Source organism: Suricata suricatta, chromosome 11, assembly GCF_006229205.1.
Source record: "Suricata suricatta isolate VVHF042 chromosome 11, meerkat_22Aug2017_6uvM2_HiC, whole genome shotgun sequence".
NCBI lineage: Eukaryota > Metazoa > Chordata > Mammalia > Carnivora > Herpestidae > Suricata > Suricata suricatta.
This window is the reverse complement of record NC_043710.1, coordinates 40,622,566-40,648,850: the sequence shown is the minus strand read 5'-3', so window position 1 is coordinate 40,648,850 and position 26,285 is coordinate 40,622,566. Positions and strand designations below refer to the sequence as shown.

The following is a 26,285-nucleotide window of genomic DNA, read 5'->3' as shown; positions in this document are numbered from 1 at the left end:
TTTGAGCTCAGAGCCTTCTCCTCTGCTTCTTCTACCAGGCAGCTGAGCATTTTCAAAGAAAATCTCACAACTATACAGATTCCACATCCCCAATTCAGCAGGAAACTGTATGCCACTTAACATTTCTTTTACTTGTTCTTGGTCAGTTCTCTTTCTCATTTTTCTTAGAATATGAAGCCAAATCATTATTCCTTGGCTCAAAACCTTTTCTGCTCCAGTAACTTCATTTTAATAAAACAAATTAACATCTTATCTCTAGAAAATTAAAGCCAGGAGTACTTAAAACTTCTGCAACTTCCTGAACTGCCCTAAAACCTAAATGAAAACATATATCCACACAAAGAGTTATATGTGGGTGTGTATAACAGCATTATTCGTAATAACTTAAAACCATGAACTGTTCAAAATGTCCATTATTTGGTGACCAGATAAACAAAATATGGTATGCCCATACAGTGGAAGTATTAAGCAATAAAAAAAGGAACTATGGATACGTATTACAACTTATATATTACAAACATGGACAGACCTTAAAAATGGTATGGGATATAAAAAAAAAATCAGATATAAAAGATTACATAAGGTATGATTCCATTTACATGAAATCTTCATTAAGGGCAGACCTACTGTGCCAGGTGTTATTTGGAGATTGGGCTGGGAATGAGGAATGACTGCAAAGTAGCACATGGAAACCTTTGGGAGTGATGAAAATGGTCTAAAGAACGGGATTGTAGAAAAAATTATACGACTCTATGCATTTACTAAAAGGAATCCTTGAATTATATATATTCAATGGGTACATTTTAGGGTATACAAATTATACCACAATAAAGCTGTAAAAAATTTGAGGGAATAAATGACAGTCACTATATTTTTTTTAGTCATTATTTTGGATAAGATGATCCTAAAGATATCTGCAATAAGACATTTATTTAAATATAGACTTTAATGACTTGAAGGTTAAGCCATACAAATACCTAAGGAAAGAGCATTAAAAGTAAACGGAACAAAAAGCACAAAGATCCTGGCAGGGGAGAATACCTACAGATCACCAGAACAACGAAGGAAAGTGTTAGGAAGCCAGATCAGAGAGCTAGTAGGATCAGAATATGTAGGGCCCTGAAGCCTCAATTGGGGGATCTGAATTTTACTAAGACGGTGAAGAGGATTTTGAAAAAGAGGGTAGCATAATTTAAAAGTTATTTTTTTTTAATTTTTTAAACATTTTTATTTATTGGTGAGAAACAGAGAAGGGGCAGAGAGCAGGAGAGAAACAGAATCCGAAGCAGGCTCCAGGCTCTGCTCTGTCAGCACAAAGCCCAACGCGGGGCTCAAACTCACAAACCGTGAGATCATGACCTGAGTTGAATTCGAATGTTCACTGACTGAGCCACCCTTGTGCACCAGGGGTAGCATAATTTAGTATCTTTTAAGAGTTTATAAATTTTATTAATCCTTTCAAAGAGCTATCTTTTGGCTTTTTCTCTTTTACATCTGCTTTCTGTGCTTATTTTAAGTTTTTTAAAGAAATATTCTGTCTTGGAATAATTTTACAGTTATAGAAAAGTTGCAAAAATAGTATAGATAGTTTCTCTAGAACACTAAAGGAAACTGGGTTAAGTAAGATAACCATGTCATATTTGACAAAACTAAGACATTAACACTGATATGTTACTACTAACCGAACTGTACGTTAGTCAGACTGAACCAGTTTTTCCATTCATATTCTTTTTCTCTTCCAGAATACAATCCAGGATACCATTTGCACTTAGTGACTTATTTTTAAAATATCATTTTGATTGCCTATGGAAGATAGACTTAGGAGGATAAGGGTAGAAGCTGAGAGACATGTAAGGAACTACAGTTGACCTGAGAACAACACAGGTTTGAACTGCTCAGGTCCACTTAAACATGGATTTTTCACAGCACTAGTACTATGTATTTTCTTCTCCTTATGATTTTCTTAACATTTCTTTTTCACTAGCTCACTTTAGTGTAAGAATAAAGTATACATACAATAAAAATAACATACAAAATGTGTTACTTGATTATGTATGTTATCAGCAAGGTTTCCAGCCATGGTAGGCTATTAGCAGTTGAATTTGGGGAGAATCAAAAGTTATACACAGCAGGTGCCTGGCTGCCTCAGTTGGCAGAAGATCTTGATCTCAAGATTGTGAGTTCAAGCCCAATGCTGGGCCTAGAGCTTAGTTAAAAATAGATAGATAAATGTTATACATAGATTTTTGACTGCACAGGACGCTGTTCAAGGGTCAACTGTGTTGTAACTATTGTAATTGACTAGACCTGTAGCTTTGGTAGTGATAAAGAGTGGTCACATTCTGAATGTATTTTTAAGATAGAGCTGACAAGAATTAGCTAAATTGTGGGATATAAAAGATCTTTTTCTTGAGAAATCAAATACGACTTCAAGGTTTAGCCCTTAGCAAAGAGAAGGATAGAGTTGTTATTTACCAAAAAGAGGAAGACTCATAAAGAGGTATGAAGGGTAGTATAAAAAATAGTTTCATATATCTTAAATTTGAGATGTTAATGAATTAGTTCAGGGAAGAGATTAGTCTGAAAATATAATTTTCAGCCATCAGTATATGTAGGGTACCTAAAGACATGAGATTAAGCGAGACCACCTAGAAAGTGAATACGAGGGAAAAGAAGAAATCCTAGAACTAAGCCCTTTGGCATTGATGTTTAGAGGTCAGAAAAATAGACCGTAAGCAGAAAGCCACAAGTGAGAAGGGAGAATAGAGCAGAGACTGAAGTCAAGAACCACAAACATGAGGTCATGCGAGTGTGGAAGAGGAAGAAACAGTCAACTCTATTAAACACCATGGAAACACTGAGAGAAAAAAAAAAAAAGATGAACTTATTACTGAAACCATGATCATGAAGTCCTTGATGATCTTAGGTGCAATTTCAGGGGAAATGCTGAGAATGAAAGCCTGACTGGAGTGGGTTCATAAAAGAATCAAAAGAGAGGAAGCAGAAGCAGCAAAAACAGACTTTTAGGAGTTTTGCTGCAAGAAGAATAGAGAAGAGGAGTGGTTGCTACGGGGGAATGTGGACTTTTTGTTTTAAGATGGAAGATATACCCAGGCCTGTCAGTGATCTCTTCTAGTCTTATGGTTGCAAAATACCAATTATATTCTGATTGCCAAGTTTACTACCTCCAGGCTGGGCATCCTCCATTAAATTCCAGATTTATATCCAACTGCCTACTCAACATTGCTATTAAGGTGACTAACAGTCTCACAAACAAAGTCCAAAATTAAGTTCCACATCTTCCAGCCAAATCTGCTCCACTCACAGTTTCTCCCTCTCCCGCCTCTTCCTCCCCCTTTCCACCCTCTATGGCTAGCAAAACATCTTCTTAATTGATTTGTTTCCATTCTCGCCCCCCTCCCTCACTCTATTCCAGCTAGAAAGACACACCTATCAGGCACACTGCTCCCCTAGACAGCCAGATAGCTTCTTCCTCTCTGCCAGTTCTTTACTCAAATTCACCCTCTTAATGAGGTCTCCCCTGAATACAAATGTTGAAATTGCAACATTATCCTCATTTATTTTTCTCTATAGTGCTTACCAACTGATATAGCATATATTTTGCTAGTTTAATTGTCATCTCATCCAACTAGAGTGTAAACTAAGACTTGGGATTAGTTTCTTTTGTTCACTACCAGAGCCTCAGCACCTACAACAGTGCCTCATGATGAGATATTCTGCAAATATTTACTGAATAAATATGTTTATATACTGACAAGAATATTAACAGTTGCTAGAAATCTGAGAGTCATCCTATACTATTTCTTCTCTTATATCATTACCTACCCAAATCTTAACCAATGTTATCTAAGTATTGTTAATCAGTTCTCTCCTTTTTGCCTTTATCACACTAATTATCTTTCACTTGGACTCGTATAAAAAACCTTCCTAAGTAGTCTCTGTAAAACTAATCCTGCCAAAACTAAATTTAATTTCCACAGTATGGCCAGAGTAATTTAAGAGCTCAGGACTAATAAACTAGTCACTCACCCTATCGTACCCCTAACACTCAGCTAAAAAGGGCTAGAGCAGGGATCAGCAAACCTTTTCTGTAAAATAGCAAATAATAAACAGTTCAGACTCTGCAGGATATATAGTATCTTTCCACTACTCATTTCTAGTATTAGAGCACAAATTGCACTCAGAAAATATGTAAATGAATGGGTGTGGCTGCATTCCAAAAATTTTTTACTTACAAAAATAGAAAGTGGACTGGATACCGACCTCTAAGCTAGAGGATAGAGTAAAACTCCTTAAGATGGATAAGGTAGTATGTTCGTATGTTCGGGTATCTCCAACATCATCTCCCAAGTTCCACTTCACACTCCATATACCCTATTATGCAAGTGCTTATACTTCCACATATGTATCACACCCATGTGCTTTTGTTCACATGTCCTTCCCAACAATCTTCTTCTAGCTAACCCATACTGTTGACTTGCCTCAGGCAACCTCCCTTTTCTTAGAGGGGTTCCTTGAAGTCTCAAGTTGGAGGAAGTGCCCTTCTCTGATTTCCAAAGAAACCAATGCATATCTCTATACTACATGGACATTTTGTTCAAATCCATCACTAATTTTAAGTTCCTGGTAGGCAGGAACTAAGTCATTCATTTTCCTAATTCCAACATCTAGAATATACTACACATTCAGTTATTTTTAAATTGAACTGAAGGTTACTCTTATAAAGCTAAAGTGAAGGTAAAGTGCTGACTCAAGCAATACTAAAAATTTTTGTTAACAGGCTGAGTCAGAAAACAAGTCAACGAACATCAACATCAAGAATATTGTTTAAATCATCCTTCTAAAATATTTCATACAATACCACACTAACATTTAAGATAGGAAAAAGACAAGAATACTTAAGTCATCATGCCAAAAGGTGAGTTAAGACTTACTTCAATTTGCAGAGCCAGTTCCACTTGGTTGTGATAAGAATTTAAAAGTTCATCAACAGGGTATCTGAAATAAAGAACAGTATTGTGTCTGAAGGATACTAGATACAAAAATGATTGTTTCGTTCACCAAATTAATGGTATTCATATCCAAAAGCAAAGTTTGAAAACCTGGAATTAATGCTTTAGATGCCACACCTTGTCATGATTTCTTTATAAGGTTTTTCTATTTGATGCAGATGTTTGTTTAAATCCACCGATGTTTTATCATCTTCTGCCTAAAAAAAAAAAACACATACATACATGTTGACCAAAAAAATAAAATCCATTCTTTGTTATTTTTTTTAAGTTTTTATTTATTTATTTTTGAAAGAGAAAAAGAGAGTGTGCAAGTGGAAGAGAGGCAGAGACAAGGGGAAACAGATGATCTGAAATGGGCTGTGACAGCAGAAAGCCTGATGTCGAGATAAATTCACAAACTGAACCGTGAGATCCTGACCTGCGCTTAAGGCAGACCCTTAACCTACTGAGCCACCCAGGTGTTCCTCTTTAGTCTTTTTATTACTAAATTAAATATGGTTAAGTGTATGATAAATTCTTGAAACTGTAGTGATTTTTCAGAACAGGTTAAAATATTATCAGAATTAAATACTATTTATAACCAAATGAGAGAAACCAGTACAACAATATTCTAAAAATTTTGTTTTATGAATAAAAAATCATAAGTACTTTTAAGTCTAGTTTTTGGTACATAAGCAGCTCCCAAAGTAAAAACTACTTCTGTTCTATACAGAAAGAATAGAGAGCTTTAAAACAAAGCAAAAAAAAACAAAAAACAAAAAAAAAAAAACCAAAACTTTTAAAGATGTCTGACAGCCAAATAAAGGTGGAGTAGGATCAGATGGGGAATAGATCATCTGAATTTCTGCACTATTTTTTCTAACGATAATCAAATTTCCCCCCACCTTACTGCCACTAATTAAGGAACCGGTCTCTTCTACCATAAGTCTTTACTATGCAAATATTCTCAAGAACATTATTCCTTAAGAAACTGAAAAAAGAAGTTACTAATGATTGCTAAAATGTACTGAATCTTATGAAGCAGATTTCACTTCACTTGGTTGAAAAATCAAGCACAGGAGCAAAACCTAAGAAAATAAATAAGAAGCAAAAAGGATTGATATTTTTCTATCCAAAGTTCTACCAAATGAAGAGTAATTCTCTTTAAAGATTAAATTCATCAAACATTCATTTAGTAATAAAACAGACCAATTTCCTGCAAAAGAGAAGTAGTTTTCACTTGGTGAAAAATGTCTTTTTCTCAGTTTGATGTAGTCAATGTAGATCTTTTCTTCCTTCAAACCATATTTAGTATTCAAAATCTTTCCTCTTTTCTCATTTCCCTTTGACCCAAATGTTTTCATTCTTGTGTAAAACCAGTACAAATTAACTTTTATTTTCTTCCACTTTGATTTTCAAATATGCCTCCAGCTTGAAGTTGCAGGCTACCTAAGACTCCTTGACTGAAAAGCTACCCCCATTTGTTGAAAACCCTTGTGGATAAAATTAGTTCATCATTCCAATCCATTCACCAGTCCAACCCAGAAATCAATTAGCAGAATTACTCAGAGTCAACCAATTGCAATTCAGTTATAAGGTACATACTTACTGTTCGGGCCAGATTTTGGCACATTGCACTGAAGGTCAAAAGTTGTAGTTTAATCTCTGTGTCCCATTTTCGGCAGTTCTGAATATATTCATGACTTCCAAGGCAATGATTACTATTAAAATATATTAATTATTCATCAATGTTATTCTCAAACTAGAAATTAGAGGCGAGAGTAAAATATAACTTCTATCTGCCTCAGAAATTGAAGAGGATGGTAAAATGTAGATAGAGTTTTTTTTTTTTTTTAATGTTTTTTCTTTATTTTGAGAGATACCAAGAGACAGTGTGAGCAGGGGAGGGTCAGAGAGAGAGGGAGACACAGAATCCGAAGCAGGCTCCAGGCTCTGAGCTGTCGGCACAGAGCCCGACGCGGGACTCGAACTCACAAACCATGAGATCATGACCTGAGCTGAAGCCAGACACTTAACCAACTGAGCCACCCAGGCGCCCCGTAGATAGAGTTTTTTAACCAAGTGTAAGCATTTAAATAAAAGAACAATTCTACATGTGAAGAGTCACAGTAAAGAAGAAAGATGAAGATAAATAAGAAAAATAGGGGCAGGGCATTTTTAATAGCCTAAAATAATTAAATCTGTAAAATAACTAAACTGTATATGCTAAATTACCTGGTTCAGAAAAAGATTCATACAATGATTATTTATTTCAAGCCAACTAAAAGGAAGTCACAGCTGACCACTGTGTGAAAATGCTACAGAAGGAAAATGGAATCTATAATTACATGACTATCAACTCTTAGCAGAAAGGAAAAAACCATTACATTCACTTATCAATGAATTACCTCCCTTTTTTTTCCCATTTAAGACTGCAAGTTTAAGGGCAATACCATGTCTTAATTATCTCTGAAATCCCTTCACAGTCTTAGACACATCTTAAGACAAAGTATATCTTAGTATAAGTTCATGGATCCAATCAATTCAGTAGGATTCAACATATTTTGGGACTGCAAATTTAACTTGAAAATTTCTAATTTTAACCCCTTATAAATGAAATTTCCAAAGATGCTATTCAGTAGTTAAGTGAATAAACTTACTTTTGCAGCACTTCCTCTTGACCACAAACTTTCAGAAGATAGCTGCCAATATCTACTTGATTCAAGTCATCATGTACCCAGCAAAGGGCTTGCATTATAATGATTTCTACAGTAGAACTCACTGTAAAAGAGGCATCATTTTCATTTTGCTCATTTAACTCTATACACTTATTCAGAATGTATTTCTTATCATCTAAGAGAGCACTACACAACAGAAATACAATATAGGTCATATATACAATTAAAATTTTTCTACCAGCCACACCTAAAAAAAGTAAAAAGAAACCGGCGAAGATAATTTCAACATGTTTTATTTAATCTAATTAATTCAAAATATCATTTCAACATAAAGCCAGTATTTTAAAATTACTAATGAGACATCTTATTTCTTTTCAAATTGGTTCTTTGAAATCCACTGTGTATTTTACACTTCTAGCATATCTTGCTCTATATTAGCCACATTTCAAGTGCTCAAAAGCCACATGGAGCTAGGGGTTACTGTATAAGGGCAGATCTAAGACTAAGAAAGCCACTTCCCTATTACAGACTCTTCCAAAAAGGATGACATTTAGCAGTACCTAGAAAACATTGATTTAAACCAAATCATAAGGGGAAAAAAAATCACCATTTTAAATGATATTTGCCTGGTAAATTTTCTAATTAAGAATAAAAATACAGCAAGTAGTAAGTATTCTCTAATTATCATTCTTGACAAGAGCTGGATACTAAGATTATAACAAATTAAAAAATTAAAATAACGTCTTATTTATTTTTAATATTTTATTATTTTTGAGAGGGAGAGAGCATGAGCAGGGAAGGGTCAGAGAGAGAGGGAGACACAAAATCCGAAGCAGGTTTCAGGCTCCTAGTGTCAGCACAGAACCTAATGTGGGACTCGAACCCATAAACCATGAGCTGAGCTAAAGCCGGACGCTCAACCAACTGAGCCACCTAGGTGCTCCTAAAGTAACCTTTTATTCTTTTTAAATGTTTATTTATTATTGATACAGAAAGAAACAGAGCATGAGTAGGGGAGGGGCAGAGAGAGAGGGAGACACAGAATCCAAAGACAGGCTCCAGGCTCTGAGCTATCAGTACAGAGCCTGACACAGGGCTCGAACCCACAAACCGTGAGATCATGACCTGAGCTAAAGTCGGACGCTCAACCAACTGAGTCACCCAGGCGCCCCTAAAGTAACCTTTTAAAGTAACCTATTTCTAGGGCATCTGAGTGGCTCAGTTGGTTAAGTGTCTGACTCTTGATTTCGGCTCAGGTCATGATCTCACAATTTATGAGATCAAGCCCCATATGGGGCTCTGTGCTTTCAGCTTGGGATTCTCTCACTCCCCCCACTCTCTCTCTAAATAAATAAACAAACATTAAAAAAAACATTAAAAAAAATTAAGTAACCTATTTCTATACTTAGATCTCCTATGTTCAATTTAAGATAGTCATTAAGTTCAAACTTCATGAAAATCAACAGCTTGGCAGATAAAATCATAAAATATCTAATAATGGCTGCATTTCTGAACAGTCAAATGTATGATAAATATTACTTGAACATACCTCTACCATAATATGGTTAAGTTTCTTAACAGAGATGTATATTATAAATGTGCACATTTATAAAGAACCAAACTAGAGGGATTTGAGACATTTTCTCAAAGCATAATCAAATCTTGAGACAAGTCAAAATGTGAATCAAATTAAAACATTTACTATCAATGCTTACTATTTTCAATCAAGGGACTTACTAACCATTTTTTCCTTCAATTTTCATATTAATTCTTACAGCATATGGTATTAAACAATTCCCCAAGCCAAAATTTAAAGTGTGTTTTAAAAAAATAACTCTTCCTATAGAAACTAGAAGAATGATTGTTATAGTTGGCTAACATTTTTGTTTCAGATTTCTATTTTTTCAAAGGGGCTTGAAAAGTACAAAACTACCATAAAAAGTATCCAAATATTGGACATATTCTAATCTTAACCACTACAGAAAAAAATGGCAACCGTTGTTAAGTCAAAGTGCTATAGAAAAATAGGACCTATTCTACCTTTGGGATCCCATTAAAGCAATATACATCATGAGAAGCAACAAATTATGACAGAAAAAGTTCCTACAGACTTTAGGATACATTTCTAGAAAGGATATCCACATAAAATCTGGAAAAGAAAGGTAAAAGCAAAGGAGAATTATTTTCTTTTAGAGGAGCTTAACAAGATAACTGGAATTTCAATTTTACTGACAGCTCTTTCTAAACAAGTATTCTTGCCATAAAATTGGAAAAGAGGAATTGGACTATAATTAGCCTTTCAATCTCATGCTTTGGGACCCTGGCCACCAGCCACCAATTAACCAAAGTTACTCAGCATTTTTCAGAGAAATATGCCATAATAGCTGTAATAAAGGTAAACTGGTTTTCCCACCAGTCTTAACCAGAAAACTATGCAAATGTATGCCAATGTTTTGAAAAGAGTAATGAATGTTAAGTATTTTACCACACACACACACACACACACAAAATTTTTAAAAAAGTGTATCTAATGATAACAGGGTCAAGAATGATTCAAACTAACATTTAAAACATTTTCTCCCTCATCAGAGCAAAACAACATGGTTGGGGAACCACAAACTTACCATCACATGTAAAAGTAACTGGTAGTTGAAATCCTTCAATTTCAATGGAGACCTTCACGCTAGCATTTTCTCCACATATGTTTCTTTGTATTGTAACTGGACTTAATAAATAGCCTGGATTTGTGCAGTGATTGGTATATGGAAAGTTGGCCTTCAATCTGTTCACAAGAAAGAAGAAACAAAAAATCTTTTTTTGGATCACCTGGGTGGCTCAGTCAGTATCCAATTCTTCTTTTTTTTTTTTAAATGTTTGTTTATTTTTGAGAGACAGAGATAGAGCACAAGCAGTGAAGAGCAGAGAAAGACAGAGACAGAGAATCCAAAGCAGGCTCCAGACTCAGCTGTCGGCACAGAGCCCGATGCAGGGACTGAACTCACAAGCTCTGAGATCATGACCTGCGCCAAAGTTGGATACTCAACCAACTGAGCCACCCAGGCGCCCCTAAGGGTCCAACCCTTGATTTCAGCTCAGGTCATGATCTCACAGTTCATGAGACCATCCCCTGTGAGGCTCCACACTGACAGCATGGCATCTACTTGAGATTCTCTCTCTCCCTCTTTCTCTGCCTCTCTCCTGCTCATGCTGTCCATCTGAAATTAAACAAATAAATTTAAGATAATTTAAAAATCATTTTAAGGCCTTTTTCCTATATATATATATATTTTCTGGTTGTTAGATAATAAAAAAAAACAATTGGTTGTTACAGTGCTATGAGGCTCTTATTCTATCAAAATGATCTCTAGAACTTAGGGAATGGCAAGAATTGCCTGTAAAGGTATTCATAGGAACAACATAGCTTAAATTGAAATAAATTAGCATGATTACAGTGTATATGGTTTTTCTCCACAGAGCACCTCTGTTATCAGAAGACAAAGGAGAATTTGATGCCTTTTTAAAATCTCTAGCCTTCCGGGGCGCTTGGGTGGCTCAGTTGGTTGAGCATCCAACTTTGGCTCAGGTCGTGATCTCATAGTTTGTGGGTTCAGGAGAGGCAGCAAGTATAACTGTGCACCTGAGTTTAAATCCTGATTTTAATTACTAACTAGCTGTGTGACCACTGGCAAGTTATTGAATCTCCTTGTTGCTTCCAGCTTCCACTTCTACAAGATGAGGATACTACCACTACTAACTTTGTAGGATTACTGTGAGAATTATGTGAATTAAGTTTATAAAGCACTAGTAACAGAAGTGCTGTAAGCATCTTGTCAAATAAATAAGTGAATTAAAAAAAAATCTGTGTTCTGCACTGTAGTCCTAAGGACCACAAAAAATTCAAAATTAAAAAGAAATGTAATTTTTAAAAAGCAATATAAACAATAAACTTAAATTGATATTGGAAATGTACCTTTAGATGTCAACACGGTATCTTTAGATATGTGCTTGTTGCCAAGCTCACCCATCCACAATACAATGTGAAGACCTCCATAGGATCTTGTCTAAGATTCTTATTTCTCATTTACTAGGTATTCTTTTTTTCTACAGTATAAAATGGATGCTCTCAGCAAATCATGTAATTAACTAATACATGAAATATTAGAAAATTTTGTCTATATCCAAGCAAGACTTCAGTTTTCAGAAATCCTTAAGCATGATGAAAGGACAATCAGAAATTCCTGATAAAACAGCTCAGAAAACAAGAGTTTATTAGCCAAAATTTCTAGTGAGAAAAGTTCCATTCAACGAACTTACTTGGTAGAGGGAGCCCTTCATTCCTTTCCTTAAAATGAGTCTTTTGGATACATGCAACCCAATGTTTACAGCAGTGTTATCTACAGTAGCAAAATTATGGAAGCAGCCCAACTGTCCATGGATTGATGAATGGATAAAGAAGAGGTGGTAAACAAATACAATGGAACATTACTCAGCCATAAAAAAGAATGGAATCTTGCCATTTGCAATGACATGGATGGAGCTCGAGAGTATTATGCTGAGCAAAGTAAGTCAGTCAGAGAAACACAAATACCATGAGTCCACTAATGTGAAATTTAAGAAACAAAACAAAAGAGCAAAAGGGCGGGGGGAGGGAAAAGGAGAGGGACGGGGCGGGGGGAACCATGAAAAAAACTCATAACAATAGAGAACAAATTAATGGTCACCAGAGGGCGGTGGGTGGAGCAATGTGTTAAATAGGTGATTCTGATTAAGATGGCAATAAACAGTACACTTGTTGTGATGAGCACCAGCTGATGTATGGAAGTGCTGAATCAATATATTGTAAACCTGAAACTAATATCACACTGTATGTTAACTGGAATTTAAACAAAAACTTTTTTAAAAAGGAGTCCTTTTTTTTTTTTTAACACAGGAAGTACAGAATATCACAGATTTGTACATGTAAAACTGGTTAAAATACTAAATTTCATGTTACATATGTTTTATCACAATAAAAGAAATTTTTAATAAGTTCTACCTCTAGTTGACAGTATGGAAGACAGTCCAGAAAAATACAGTAATTTTTCTTTTTAATTTATGTTTTAGAGCAAGAAAGCTAGAAGGAACAGGAGAGGGGCAGATAAAGGGAAAGAGAGAGGGTCCAAACAGGGCTCTCTGTGGACAGCAGCAAGCCCCATGCAGGGCTTGAACTCACAATCATGACCTGACCAAAGTCAGATGCTTAACCGACTGAGTCACCCAAGCACCTCAGTAATTTGTTTTTCTACAAAACTGACATTCTTATATTCTTACGATTTTGTTTGCTTTATCCAAACTGGGGAAAAACTAAGGTGGTAAAGTTAAAGTTGGGGGCTTGAACCCATGAACCGTGAGATCATGACCTGAGCCAAAGCCGGAAGCCAGACACTTCACCGACTGAGCCACCCAGGCGCTCCAACAATTATGTTTTTAAGCTCTAATTTTCATTTTCTCTAATATTTCTATTTCCCTGTCACTACCAAAGAAATGTCTTTGCTTGTTTAATGTGGCTCTATGGTTCAGAGAATTTAAATCCTTTAGGGTTTATTTTCTTACTGTATCCCAATCAAGCTGATGTTAGGTACAGACAGAGCCAGATTGTATAAAATCAGGACAGGAAGAGACAGAAATGACAGTTTTAAAGGGCAAAAATAAAAAATAGGGTTTTTAATGGAATAGATGCTACTTTAAGGGTACCTGGGTGGCTCAGTCAGTTAAGCATGAGACTCTTGATTTCAGCTCAGCTCCTGATCTCAGAGTTCAGGAGTCTGAAGGCCCACAATGGGCTCTGCTCCGACAGCACTGAGCCTGCTTGGGATTCTCTTTCTCCCTCTCTCTATAACCCTTCCCTGCTTGCCCTCTCTTTCTCTCAAAATAAATAAACTTAAAAAAGAAAGAAAGAAAGGAATAGATGCTACTTTATAGGAAAAAAAATCAACATTGTTTAGAATAAAATTAAGTAAATGTAGAGGTGAAGTCCCTGAAAATATACAGGGAGTCTTTGGTATCAAGACACTCTTGTAGGATATAAATACTAGCTCTGAAATGTATAGGAAAAAAAGGAACCAGCAGGCTACTTAGAATTACAAGTGTAAAGTGTAGTTTCTTATCCTATCATGCTAGGAAACCACAAATGAAGTGGCAAAAACTTTGGTATCTAGAATTCCTCTAAGAACTTTCTCTAGAACTATATAACTAGCAGATACGGCAAGCTTTGTCAATTACGATAAATAGAAAAAGGAAACAGGAAATGAAAACCAGAAAAATGCAGTAATAATGAAATGTACTGAATCAGAGGATTATAATACTTTAAAAGAGATTTTTAAAAATATTTATTTATTTATTTTGAGAGTGAGAGCACATGAGCAGGGGAGGGGCAGAGAGAGAGAGGGAGGAGACAATCCCAAATGGACTCCAACTCCAAACTGCCAGCGCAGAGCCCCATGTGGGGCTTGATCCCATGAACCCCTGAAATCATTACCTGAGCTGAAATCAAGAATTGGACCCTTCACTGCTGACAGAGCCACCCAGTCACTCCTAAAAGACATTTTTTTTTTTTTTGGGAGAGAGAGAGAGAGAGAAAGAGGGTGTTTTTTTTTTGAGAGAGAGGGAGACAGATTCTGAAGCAGGCTCCAAGCTCTAAACTGTCAGCACAAAGTCTGACACATTGGGGTTCAAACTCATGAACCTTGAGATCATGACCTGAGCCAAAGTCAGACACTCAACCGACAGCCACCCAGGAGCCCCTAAGAAAGATTCTTAACATCACTAGTCCAATTCTCTAATTTCACAGGGAAAAAAAGGCTCAGAACTGGCAATGTTTCAGAGTCTGTTATACAAATAATCTTAATTGTAAACAAATATCCTGACAAATCTTTCACGCTGAGTTAAAAGGATTAAATGAATCATTTTAGTATTTCAAAAAGTAAGGAGTTAGCTATCTAAGAGCATAAATACTCGTTTAAAAATTCCAGTGCAGAAATGAACATACTAAAAAAAAAAAAAAAAGTCATTAAATTCTTCAAGGGACATCTCCTGACCCCAATCTCCAAAGTCACAAGGGAAGAAAAGAGGAGCCGAGAACATAGCTTCAAAAACTCCTCTGCTTCTGGGTGTCTGAGTCAGTTGAGCATCTGACTCGATCTCAGCTCAGGTCATGATCACACTGTTCATGAGTTTGAGCCCCACATCGGGTTCTGCACTGGCAGTACAGAGCCTGTGTGGTTCTCTCTCTTCCTCTCTCTGTCCCTCCACTGCTTGCTCTCTCAAAATAAACTTTGGCAGGGGGGGAGAAAAAAAAAGAAGCACCTCTGCTTCCTCTGCTTCTGGAGCACCTGGGTGGCTCAGTCAGTTGAGTGTCTGACTCTTGACCCAGAGTCATAGGATTGAGCCCTGTGTCAGGATCTGCACTGAGGTGGGGAGCCGCTTAAGATTATCTCCCTCTCTCTATAATAAACAGAAAACAAAAACACCTCTGCTTCTCTGAAATACTTGCTGTAATCACAAACATACTAATGGAAATAAAATTACAAAAAGAAGTCATTCTCTTTTTAGTTCATCTGGGGTTTCATAGTACATAAGCCATTTGGTGGGGGGATGCATGCACATGTATGCATATGCGTGTGTATAAACAAAAATCATTTTAGTTTAGTAGCAGAATCCGTGTAAATAACTCTAAGATTTAAATGGGGAAAAATGTTAGGTCTCAGACAGCTTAATTTCTCAACCTGCAAAGCTTAAATGTAACAGTCACTCGAAACAATCCAACATAAAGCATACAGGGCTTATTTGAGAAAAAACTAAAGGAACTAGATAAACAGATAACAGATACTTCCAAATGATGAACATAAAAAATTATTCCCAAATTATTAACCACACACATATGGTATAATGACATGAAAGCACAGGTAATTTCTAATACATGTAATTTGCATACTAAGTCTTTTTTAAATACCTGCTGAAAAAAAGGATTTTAAAAATCCAGTTAAGAGTAACCTTTGCAGGGAAGAAAATGTGGCTGTGCTGTTTTCTTAATTTTTTCCCCAAGGTATTCTAAAGAAAAAAAATGCTGGTTAAAAGGTAACAAAGATAGAATTCTAATGAAATATTACTAATAGTCTAGAAAATCTAGTTAATAAGTCCCTTAAACATTAAAATGATGTATATACTCAAAAATGACCTGGGAACCCCAAACTTTACTTTGCTTAAAGCAGACCACACTGGGGAAAATATTGAATTCAGAGTAAATCTCTCAGTGGTGGTCTACTTTCCTTTCTTTTGATAACAGATCTCAACCCCTTGGCCACAATGTTTGTTGTTCCACTCTGTCCTTCCGTGGGAGTCTTCTGTCTGGTGCTGGCTGACAGGACTCCCTTTCCTCTCTGATATCAAGGCGATTAGAATATGAAGGCAAAGCTATCAGTGGCTATATTCCCTGACTTCAAAACTCTATCTGCAATAGAAGAAAATGAAGCTAACATACATGGAGGAAGGGTAGGAAGAAGTAAAGGGTGAAAATGGGAAAGGAGAGGCCAAAGGTTAGGGGTTATCAATTAAAGTGTGTGTATTCCTAGATCTGCTGTCACTGAATTCTGCCACACCCTTCCACTTTCTGCTATACAGGTTTGTGAATCAATACATAACGTTTCTTTCTTTTTTTTTTTAAGTTTATTTATTTTGAGAGAGAGAGAGAGAGCGAGCAAGCAGGGGAGGGGCAGAGAGAGAGAGGAAGAGAGAGAATCCCAAGTAGACTCCCACACTGCCAGTGTAGAGCCTGATGCAGGGCTCAAACCCATACATAAACCATGAGATCATGACCTGCACTGAAACCGAGTTGGATGCTCAACAAACTAAGACACCCAGAGGTCCCCAATACACAACTTTTACTTGATTTAAGCTAGTTTAAGATGGGTTTCTAGTACTCACAACAGAAGTCCTGATATAATGGGAAAATAATAAACTAAATCAGAGGCAAAGGAGACCTGACTTTGCTACTGCCTTAGTCAATTTTGGTAGGTAACTTCTCTGAGTCTGTTTCCTCATCTATAACAAGTATTGGACATATTTAAGATTAAAAGAATATTTTAGAAATGCATTTTTCGGGGCACCTGGGTGGCTCAGTCGGTTAAGTGTCTGACTTCAGCTCAGATCATGATCTCCTGGTTGGGTGAGTTCGAGCCATCTGTGCTGGCAGCTCAGAGCCTAGAGCCTGCTTTGGATTCTGTTTTCCCTCTCTCTCTGCCCCTCCCTTGCTCATGCACACACAAGTGTGCATACATCACACACACTGTCTCTCTAAATAAGCATTTTAAAAATGCATTTTTCTAACCTTCAGGAAAATACTTGCTCCCCTATTCTTGATTGTTATAACAGCATCTGTTAAACAGGAAGGGCACTATTTTGAATGCTAGAAAGTTTTCAGCATATTAAGTCTCCCTAAAACAAAAACAGGCATTTTTCTGAGTGTACTGAGGCTTACATATGTTTAAGCCATATTTTCAATGGTTAACAGAATATCAGAAGTCCTCCCTCTGACTTCAGTTTCTTCTTCTAAATACTTACAAACCTAACAGGTAAGGATATAGGTTCAAGTGTAATGGTGTTAATGTGCCAATTAGTGGTCTTGAAATTTCAGCCACAGGGAGAAAATAATTAAAATTTTTTAAAGGTTAGAATGATTAGTAGTAAGGTATTTTCAAGTTAACTTTTTAAAAGCAAGTATTTAGTTTTTAAAAATCTTTAATTTATAAGGAAAAATTCCTTACTTTGTAATGGATTCACAAAAAGCAGCTACTTCTTCATTCTGTACTTCAATTTCTTGTAGAAGAGAACTTTCGGTTGACAAACTAGTGGTCCCACTTGTGTCTTTCTGCAATCAAAGAAATATTTTTATTTCAAAAGTAAAAGATCCCCAAATGTTAAATAGCACAACAGCATAAACACATTTTTACAAAAGTGTATACAAAGACATGGAGGGAAAAATAAATCATATCAGTAATAACAAAGTTTTCAATTATGGATTTCTATCTTTGTAAAAGTAATACCAGCTAAACCTTGAAGTTCGTTGGTTTTACTTGCTCAAAAGTAGAAACAGGCTGTACTTTGTACTGGTCAATAAGAATAGAATGCTAACAATATTTCCAATCAAAATCTTCCTGAAATAAATTCTTCAGCAAGTTAAGAGCTAAATTATTTAAAGAACTACCCTCTGTTTTAAAAAAGTGAAGAGATCAAGCCCATTTGGGACTCCTCTAGCAACCAGGAATTCTATATATATTCAACTGTGGCCCCAAATTCCAAGAAAGCAGCTGCTTTGTTATGTAAGAGAATGAGTTTTAGGATTTAGCAGGCATTTTCTTTTCTTTAATTCTTTTTATGTTTTTTTATTTATTTTTGAGAGACAGAGAGAGACAGCGTGAGCAGGGAAGGGTCAGAGAGAGAGGGAAATACAGAATCTGAAGCAGGCTAAAGGCTCTGAGCTAGCTGTCAACACAGAGCCCGACTGAGTCAAAGCCGGAGGCTTAACTGACAGAGCCACCCAGGGCCCCCAGGCATTTTCCATATTACTAAATTTATGCAATCATGACAACCCTTCAAAAGTTAGGTTTATGTCTGCAAACTTCGTGTGCGATATCTTAACGAGGTAAATTCACCACCCAAGCACAGCCAAACAGCATTACCTTTAAAATTAAACTGAAGTTAATTTAGGGTAACAATTCCTTTATGAATTTCCTTCTTTTACAATGTGTCAGGGCCCTTTCTGCTAGAATGTGCATTGCACATTTAAGAGAAAACAAAACAAAAAACAAAACAAACCTTGAGTTCTAGAAAATCACAACTAAAAATAACACAGCTCATAGGAAAAACAGAGTTAAGGCACTCTATTCAAAATCAGTGTAACTTTGTAATCAAAGCCTTAACTAACAAAACAAAATCCTTATCAAAGTATCTGCACTGTTAGATCTCCACTTGAATTTGCACCTAGCATTATGGTCTTTGATCCTTTGAAGCCTGAAACCCCGGAACTCCTGCTTCCTCATCTGTGATTTTTTTTTTTTAAAGTTTATTTTATTTGAGAGAGAGAGAGAGAGAGAGAGAGAGAGAGAGAGAGCAAAAGGGGGAGGGGTAGAGAAAGGAGGAGACAGAATACCAAGCAGGCTCCCCGCTGTCAGCACAAAGCCCAGCCCAATGCAGGGCTCAAACTCAGGAACTAAGATCATGACCTGAGTAGAAATCAAGATTTGAATGCTTAAACCAACTGAGCTACCCAGGTGCCCATGTGATACAGATTCTTGAATAGAATATTCAAGGCTATTTGCTTCTTTCAAGACCAATTTCAGTGGAGTTAAAAATATAATCTAGGATGTAGACGTCTTCATGTAGGTTCATAATGCAAAGAGACAGAAGTTCACAGCTTCTTTGTCTGCAGTTATAGCTTCACCAGAGTTTAACACTTGTGGAATATGGAACTGTTCTTGAAACCATTCCTTCAACCACCATTTTCACAAAAGATAACACTTCTACAGGATTTTCAGGTTTTTTCCTTAATATTTTCTCATATTACTAAGGCTTTTTCTTTAATGGTGAGAAAGTTTGTTCTTGTTATAAAATGTTAATCTGTTGGAAAATATTATGTTTGAGCCACCTCTCCATTTTACCATCAAACTCATATTTGCAAATTACATAAGTTAATTTGTGTTATAGAAAGAAGCCCTGTAACAAATAAACCAATTAGACTGAATCATATCTTGTTCCTATAAAACACAAGCTGGGGGTGCCTGGGTGGCTCAGTTGGTTAAGCGTCTGACTTCAGCCAGGTCATGATCCCATGCTTTGTGAGGTGGAGCCCTGCATCAGACTCTGTGCTGACAGCTCAGAGCCTGGAGCCTGCTTCACATTATGTGTCTGTCTGTCTGTCTGTCTGTCTCTCTGCCCTTCCCCTGCTTGCATTGTCTCTCAAAAATAAACAAACATTAAAAAATAAACACAACCTGAACTATCCTGCTTCTGAATCTGTTTTAGTATCTATGCCTTCCTCCTAAACTGCCCTCAAAACCCAAGTCAAAATCTATTATTTTCTTAAGGCCCAACAAAATGCGACTTCATCTATAGTGCCCTTTAAGATTACTCGACATGAAACAATTCCCTCCTCCTATCAATTCTAAGTACTTGGTCTGAAACCAAGCACCAAACACCATAGCATCGCATCCTGTTTTATATTTGTCCTAATGTGAAAAGAAAGCCCTTTGAAGACAAAATCTAATTTTATTGCATGTTATATTTTTATAGAACTTTATCCAGTTCAGAAGGCCCTCAACCATTGATTCAACTTGGGAAAGGAAGTTTTTTGCTTTTTATTTTTATTTTTTAAATATAGCTTCTGTTTTATAAGAAGAGTTCTGTGGTGATGGTTGTACAACAAACTGAATGTATTTAATACTACTGAACTATACACCTAAAAATATTTAAGATGGTATTTTAGTTAAATGTATTTTACTAACAAAAAAATCTACCAATTACTGAGTATTTATTACATGTCAAGTTCTACTATAAGAAATTTACAAGTATGTATGTATTTTTTTAAGTTTATTTATCATTTATTTTGAGAAAGAGAGAGAGAAAGAGGGAGGGGCAGGGAGAGAGAGAATCCCAAACAGGCTCCACACTGTCAGCACAGAGCCTGACAAGGCTCTATGTATTATTTATTTCTACAAATCTGTAGTAGGTGAGTAATATTATTATTCCTATTTTACAGATTAAAACATGAGACACAGAAATTAATTAACACAAGTCTGATATCTAATATAATCAGAGTATTTCAAACCAGGCAGCCTAGCTTCAGAATCATATGCTTAGTCACTCTGCCATTCTACCTCTCAAAAAAGTCTCCCTAAAAAACTTAAAAACAAAATGAGAGAGGTGCCAGGGGGGCTCAGTCAGTTAAGCACCCAATTCTGGATTTCAGCTCAGGTCATGATTTCACAGTTTGTAAGTTCAAACCCTGCATCACACTCCAGACTGACGGTGTAGAGCCTGCTTGGGATTCTCTCCCCCCACCCCCTTGTTGGTGTTCTCTTTCTCCTTCAAAATAAATAAATAAACTTAAAAAAAAAACAGAGAGGAGTAAAATGGCATCGTAAGGGGACTATGCACATGTCTTGTCATGTAAACACAGCTAGATCAACATTAAACCATTCTGAACACCTAGGAAATCGATTCACGGATTAATAGAACAATGTGCATCATTTGAGGGAGAGCACCTGAAGGAATGTGGTATGGAGAAGTGAACTGGGGGAGAGACGAGCCCCGGTGCCACAGAAGGGAGGGAGCCCTTTTTGCAGAGAGGAGGTGGGAGGCGAAGGGGAGACTGAGCCACGTGCCAGGTTCACACAAGAAATGCACTCCCCCACGGGCGCCTGGTTGGCTCAGTTAAGTGTCCAACTTTGGCTCAAGTCATGATGTCTCGGTTTGAGGATTCAAGCCCCGTTAGGCTCTGTGTTGACAGCTCAGAGCCTAGAGCCTGCTTCAGATTCTATGCCTCCCTCTCTCTCTCCTTCGAAAATAAACATTAAAAAGAATTTAAAAAGAAATGCACTCTCCTTAAAGGAGCTAGAGAGAAAGACAGAAAGCATGAAAAACGTACAAAGGACTGCATAAGAAAAACCATTCCCCAAAACCATTGATAGGGGAAAGGGAGAGGGTTTCAATACCACCAGCTTTTAAAAACAACAGAGCACAGAGTCTGAAGTTGGGAGGTCAGCACCTGGTGGTGAACAGATGAGGGAGGAAGCCAGGAGCCAGAAGCAGTCTTGAGGACCCCCTGGGTGGCACAAGGAGAAGCAGTTCCCCTGCTTGGAGGACATGTGGTAGAGGCAATATAGCCTCTTTGTGGGGCACAGACCTCACGGTCACCACAGAGCTGCCCCATTCACCTGTACTGGGACAAGGTCAGTTAGCAGCAAAACCTGGCTCCAGCTGTGTGTTGCAAGATGCACCATAAACTCTGAGCTGCTGCGTGATTGCATGAACATTTTCTGGGACAAGACTGTACCGGCCACAGCAAGGCGAAATCCTCCCCCAGAGCATCAGCACAGGACAGAACCACAGGGGTCTCTGAAGTGTGGGGGTATAACACAGACATGCCTGACATAAAACTCTGGACGATGGCACTGCCTGGCAGGTGGACAGCTTGGATACAAACAAGGGGGAGATGCAGAGCTGACAGAAGCCAGGGCCACAAGAAGGGTGACTGACTGCATGTCTGTGATGGCACAACATTCCCACTGGTCAGACTAGAGAGCGGGGAGAGGCCATCTTCACCATTAACAAATACTGATAGATGCCAGTGAGCTAAACAGTGCCACCACGTGGAGAGTGGAGCTGTTGCACCAAGCCACGCCACCTGTGGCTTCTTCACCAGGGCAAGTTGACCTGAAAATTAGAACAATGAGCCCTCCTCCAGAAGACTAGCACAAACCTCCTTCACACCTAAATCTACTGATCACAGAGTGTTACTAAGTTTCAGCTCTAGGGGAAACTGGATATAACTTCATTAGGGTTTTTATTTCTTTTTTTTTTTGCATCTATTCTTTTTGTTTTTCTTAAACATAGAAGCAGCACATTTTATATTTTATTTTTTATGTTAATTATATTTTTAGGAAACTTGGCAACTTATTAAAATTAAATAAATTCCTTTCACTGGAGTCCCAGAAGATTACAGAGAGAGAAAAAGGAGCAAAAGGTTAATGTGAGCAGATAATAGCTAAAAACTTCTCTAATCTGGGGAAAGACATCAAAAAAGCACAGAGGATGCCCCTTAAATTCAACAAAAGCCAGCCAACACCAAGGTATATCATAGTTGAATTCACAAAATCCAAAGACAGGGAAAGAATCCTGAAAGTAGCAAGGAAAGAGAAGTCCTTAACCTATAAGGGAAGACAGATCAGGTTCACAAACATCTATTCACAGAAACTTGGCAGGCCAGACAGGAGTGGCAGGATATCCATGTTCAATGAGCTGAATGGGAAAAATAGACAGTCAAGAATACTCTACGCAGCAAGGCTGCTATTAAGAATAGAAAAAGGGGGGGGGGGAAGGGGTGCCTGGGTGCTCCGTCGTTTAAGCATCCAACTTTGGCTCAGGTCATGATCTCACCGTCTATGAGTTCAAGCCCCACATCGGGCTTTGTGCGGACAGCTCAGAGCCTGGAGCCTGCTTCAGATTCTGTCTCCCTCTCTCGCTGCCCCTCCCCCACTTGTGCTCTCTCTTGCTCTCTCAAAAAATGAATAAACATAAGAAAACAAAGAATAGAAAGAGAAATAAAGAGTTTCCCATACAAAAACTAAAGGAGTTTTGACCACTAACCCAGCCCTGCAAGCAGTATTAAAGGGGATTCTTTGAGTGGGGGTGGGGAAGACCAAAAGCAACAAAGACTAGAAAGGAACAGAGAATATCACCAGAAAAACCAACTTCACAGGTAACACAGTGGCACTAAACTTATATCTTTCAATAAGCACCCCAAATGTAAATGGACACAGGGTATCAGAATGAATAAAAAGATAAGACCCATGTATATCCTGCCTACAAGAGACTCATTTTAGACCTAAAGCCATTGGCAGATTGAAAATGAGAGGATGGAGAAACATCTATCATGCTAATGAATGCCAAAAGAAAGCCAGAGGAACCATACTTATATCAGACAAACCAGATTTAAATTTTTTTTGTTTTTATTTATTTTTGAGAGAGAGAGAGAGAGAAAGAGAGAGAGAGCGAGCGAGCAAGCAGGGGAGGAACAGAGAGAGAGACACACACACAGAATCTGAAGCAGGTTCCAGGCTCTGAGCTGTCAGCACAGAGCCAGATGTGGGGCTAAAACCCATGAGCCACAAGATCAGGCCAAGCCAAAGTTGGATGCTCAGCCAACTGAGCCACCCAGGCAGTCCTAGACCAAACAGATTTTAAACGAAAGACTGTTAACAAAAGATGATGAAGAATTAAATCATAATTAAGGGGTCTATCCATCAAAAAGATCTAACAACTGTAAATATTTATGGCCCCAACTTGAAACACCCAAATATAGAAATCAATTAATAACATAAAGAAACTCATTGAAATAATACAATAGGTGACTATACTCCACTCACAGCAATGGACATTTCACCTTAGCATAAAAACAACAAGGAAACAGTGGCTTTGAAGGACACACTGGACCAGATGGACTTAACAGGTATTCAGAACATTTCCATCCTAAAGCAGCAGAATAACTATTCTTTTCAAGTGGACATATAACATTCTCCAAAATAGATCACATACTGGGTCACAAATCAGCCTTCAACAAGTAAAAAATGGCTGAGATCATACCATGCATATTTTAGGACCACAACACCATGAAACTTGAAATGAACCACAAGAAAATATTTGGAAAGACCACAAATATTTGGAGGTTACAAAACATCCTACTCAAGAATGAATGGATTAGCCAGGAAATTAAAAAGTACATGGAAGCAAATGAAAAGGAAAAAACGAGGGGGATGCCTGGGTGGCTCAGTCAGTTGAGCTTCTGACTCTTGATTTTAGCTTAGGTCATGATCTCATGGTTTTGAGTTTGAGCCCCACATCAGCCTCTGTGCTGACAGTGTGGAGCCTGTTTAGAATTCTCTCTCTCTCTCTCTCTCTCTCTCTCTCTCTCTCTCTCTCTCTCTACCCCTCCCCTGCTCACACTCTCTGTCTAAATAAATAAACACTAAAAAAATTTTTTTAATTAAAAAAAAGAGAAAATGACAACACAACAATCCAAAACTTTTGGGATGCAGCAAAGGCAGTCCTAACAGGGAACTATATCACAATACAGGTCTCTTAAGAAGCAAGAAAGGTCTCAAACACATTACCTAACCTTACATTTAAAGGAGCTACATAAGGAACAATGAAGCCTAAAGCCAGCAGAAGAAGAAAAATAAAGACTAGAGGCAGAAGTAAATGATACAGAAACAAACAAGAAAAACCACAGAACAGATCAAAGAGATGGTTCTTCAAAAAAATTAATTAAATCGATAAACTCCCAGCCAGACTTATCAAAGAGAGAAAGTTCCCCAAAAAATAACATCAGGAATGAAAAGGGAGAGATCACAACAAACACCACAGAAATACAATTATGAGAGAGAATATGCAAAGTTATATATAAACAAACTATGCAAGCAGGAAGAAATGCATAAATTCCTAGAAACATACAAACTACCAAAAGTGAAAACAGGAATAAATAGAAAATGTGAACATACCCATAACAAGCAAAGAAACTGGGGGTACCTGGGTGGCTCAGTCAGTTAAGTGTCTGACTTCAGGTCATGACTATACAGTTCCTCTGAGCTGTCAGCACAGAGCCTGGAGCCTGGTTCAGATTCTGTGTCTCCCTCTCTCTGCTCCTCTCTCACTCACTCACTCTCTCTCTCTCAAAAATAAATAAAAGTTAAAAAAATTTTTTAATAAAAAAAAAACTACAAAGAAATTGAAACAGTAACCAAAATCTCCCAACAAATAAAAGTCCTGGGCCAGGCAGCTTCCCAGGAGTCTTCTACCAGACACTTAAAGAACAGAGTTAAGGGGCGCCTGGGTGGCTCAGTGGGTTAAGCATCCGGCTTCAGCTCAGGTCATGATCTCACGGTTTGTGGATTCGAGCCCCGTCATCGGGCTCTGTGCTGACAGCTAGCTCAGAGTGTGGAGCCTGCTTTGGATTCTGTATCTCCCTCTTTCTCTGACCCTCCCCTGTTCGTGCTGTCTCTCTGTCTCTCAAAAATAAATTAAAAAAAAAAAATTTAAAAACTTTTTTAAAAAAGAGAGTTAATACCTATTCTTCTCAAACTGTTCCAAAAAATAAAACCAAAGGAAAATTTCTAAACTCATTCTATGAGGCCAGCATTACCCTGAAACCAACCAAATTCAACAGTAAATTAGAAGAATTATTCACCACGATCAAGTGGTTAATTTATTTCAGAATTTATCCCTGAGCTGCAAGACTAGTTCAATATCAGCAAATCAATCAATGTGATACAATGCATTAATAAAAGAAAGGATAAAAACCGTATGATCCTCTCAAGAGATGCAGAAAAAGCATGTGACAAAATACAGTGTCCATTCTTGGGGGAAAAAAAAAACCCACCTCAACAAAATAGGGATAGATGGAACATACTTCAACATCATAAAGGCCATATATGAAAGACCCAGAGCAATTATTTTCCTCAATGGGGAAAAACTGAGAGCCTTTCTCCTCTGGTCAGGAACATGACAAGGATGTCCACTCTCACCATTACTATTTAACATAGTGCTGGAAGTCTTAGCCACAGCAATCAGACAACAAAAGAAAATAAAAGGCACCCAAATCAGCAAGGAAGAAGTCAAATTTTCATTATTTGCAGATGACCTGATATTCTATATAGAAAACTTGAAACAGTCCACCAAAAAATTGCTAGAATTCATGAATTCAGAGAAGTTGCGGAATATAAAATCAACATAAAGAAATGGTTGCAATTCTATACAGCAATAATGAAACAGCAAAAGAAGAAATAAA

General features: G+C 37.3%; 1 protein-coding gene across 4 annotated transcripts in view; it reads right to left on the bottom strand.

Moving 5' to 3' along the window:
* The window catches only part of PIK3C2A (phosphatidylinositol-4-phosphate 3-kinase catalytic subunit type 2 alpha), a 110,925-nt gene that overhangs the window by 46,534 nt on the left and 38,106 nt on the right, over positions 1-26,285 (bottom strand). For all 4 annotated transcript variants that reach the window (XR_003915308.1, XM_029956653.1, XM_029956655.1 and 1 more), the window contains exons 3-8: positions 17,491-17,594; positions 10,315-10,472; positions 7,673-7,793; positions 6,622-6,733; positions 5,151-5,230; positions 4,956-5,019 (exon numbers count right to left, since the gene is read on the bottom strand). Coding sequence is in view for 3 of the 4 variants with exons in the window: in XM_029956653.1 (XP_029812513.1) it covers positions 4,956-5,019; positions 5,151-5,230; positions 6,622-6,733; positions 7,673-7,793; positions 10,315-10,472; positions 17,491-17,594 (639 nt within the window). In the remaining variant the exon portion in view is untranslated. The remainder of the gene's footprint in view (positions 1-4,955; positions 5,020-5,150; positions 5,231-6,621; positions 6,734-7,672; positions 7,794-10,314; positions 10,473-17,490; positions 17,595-26,285) is intronic.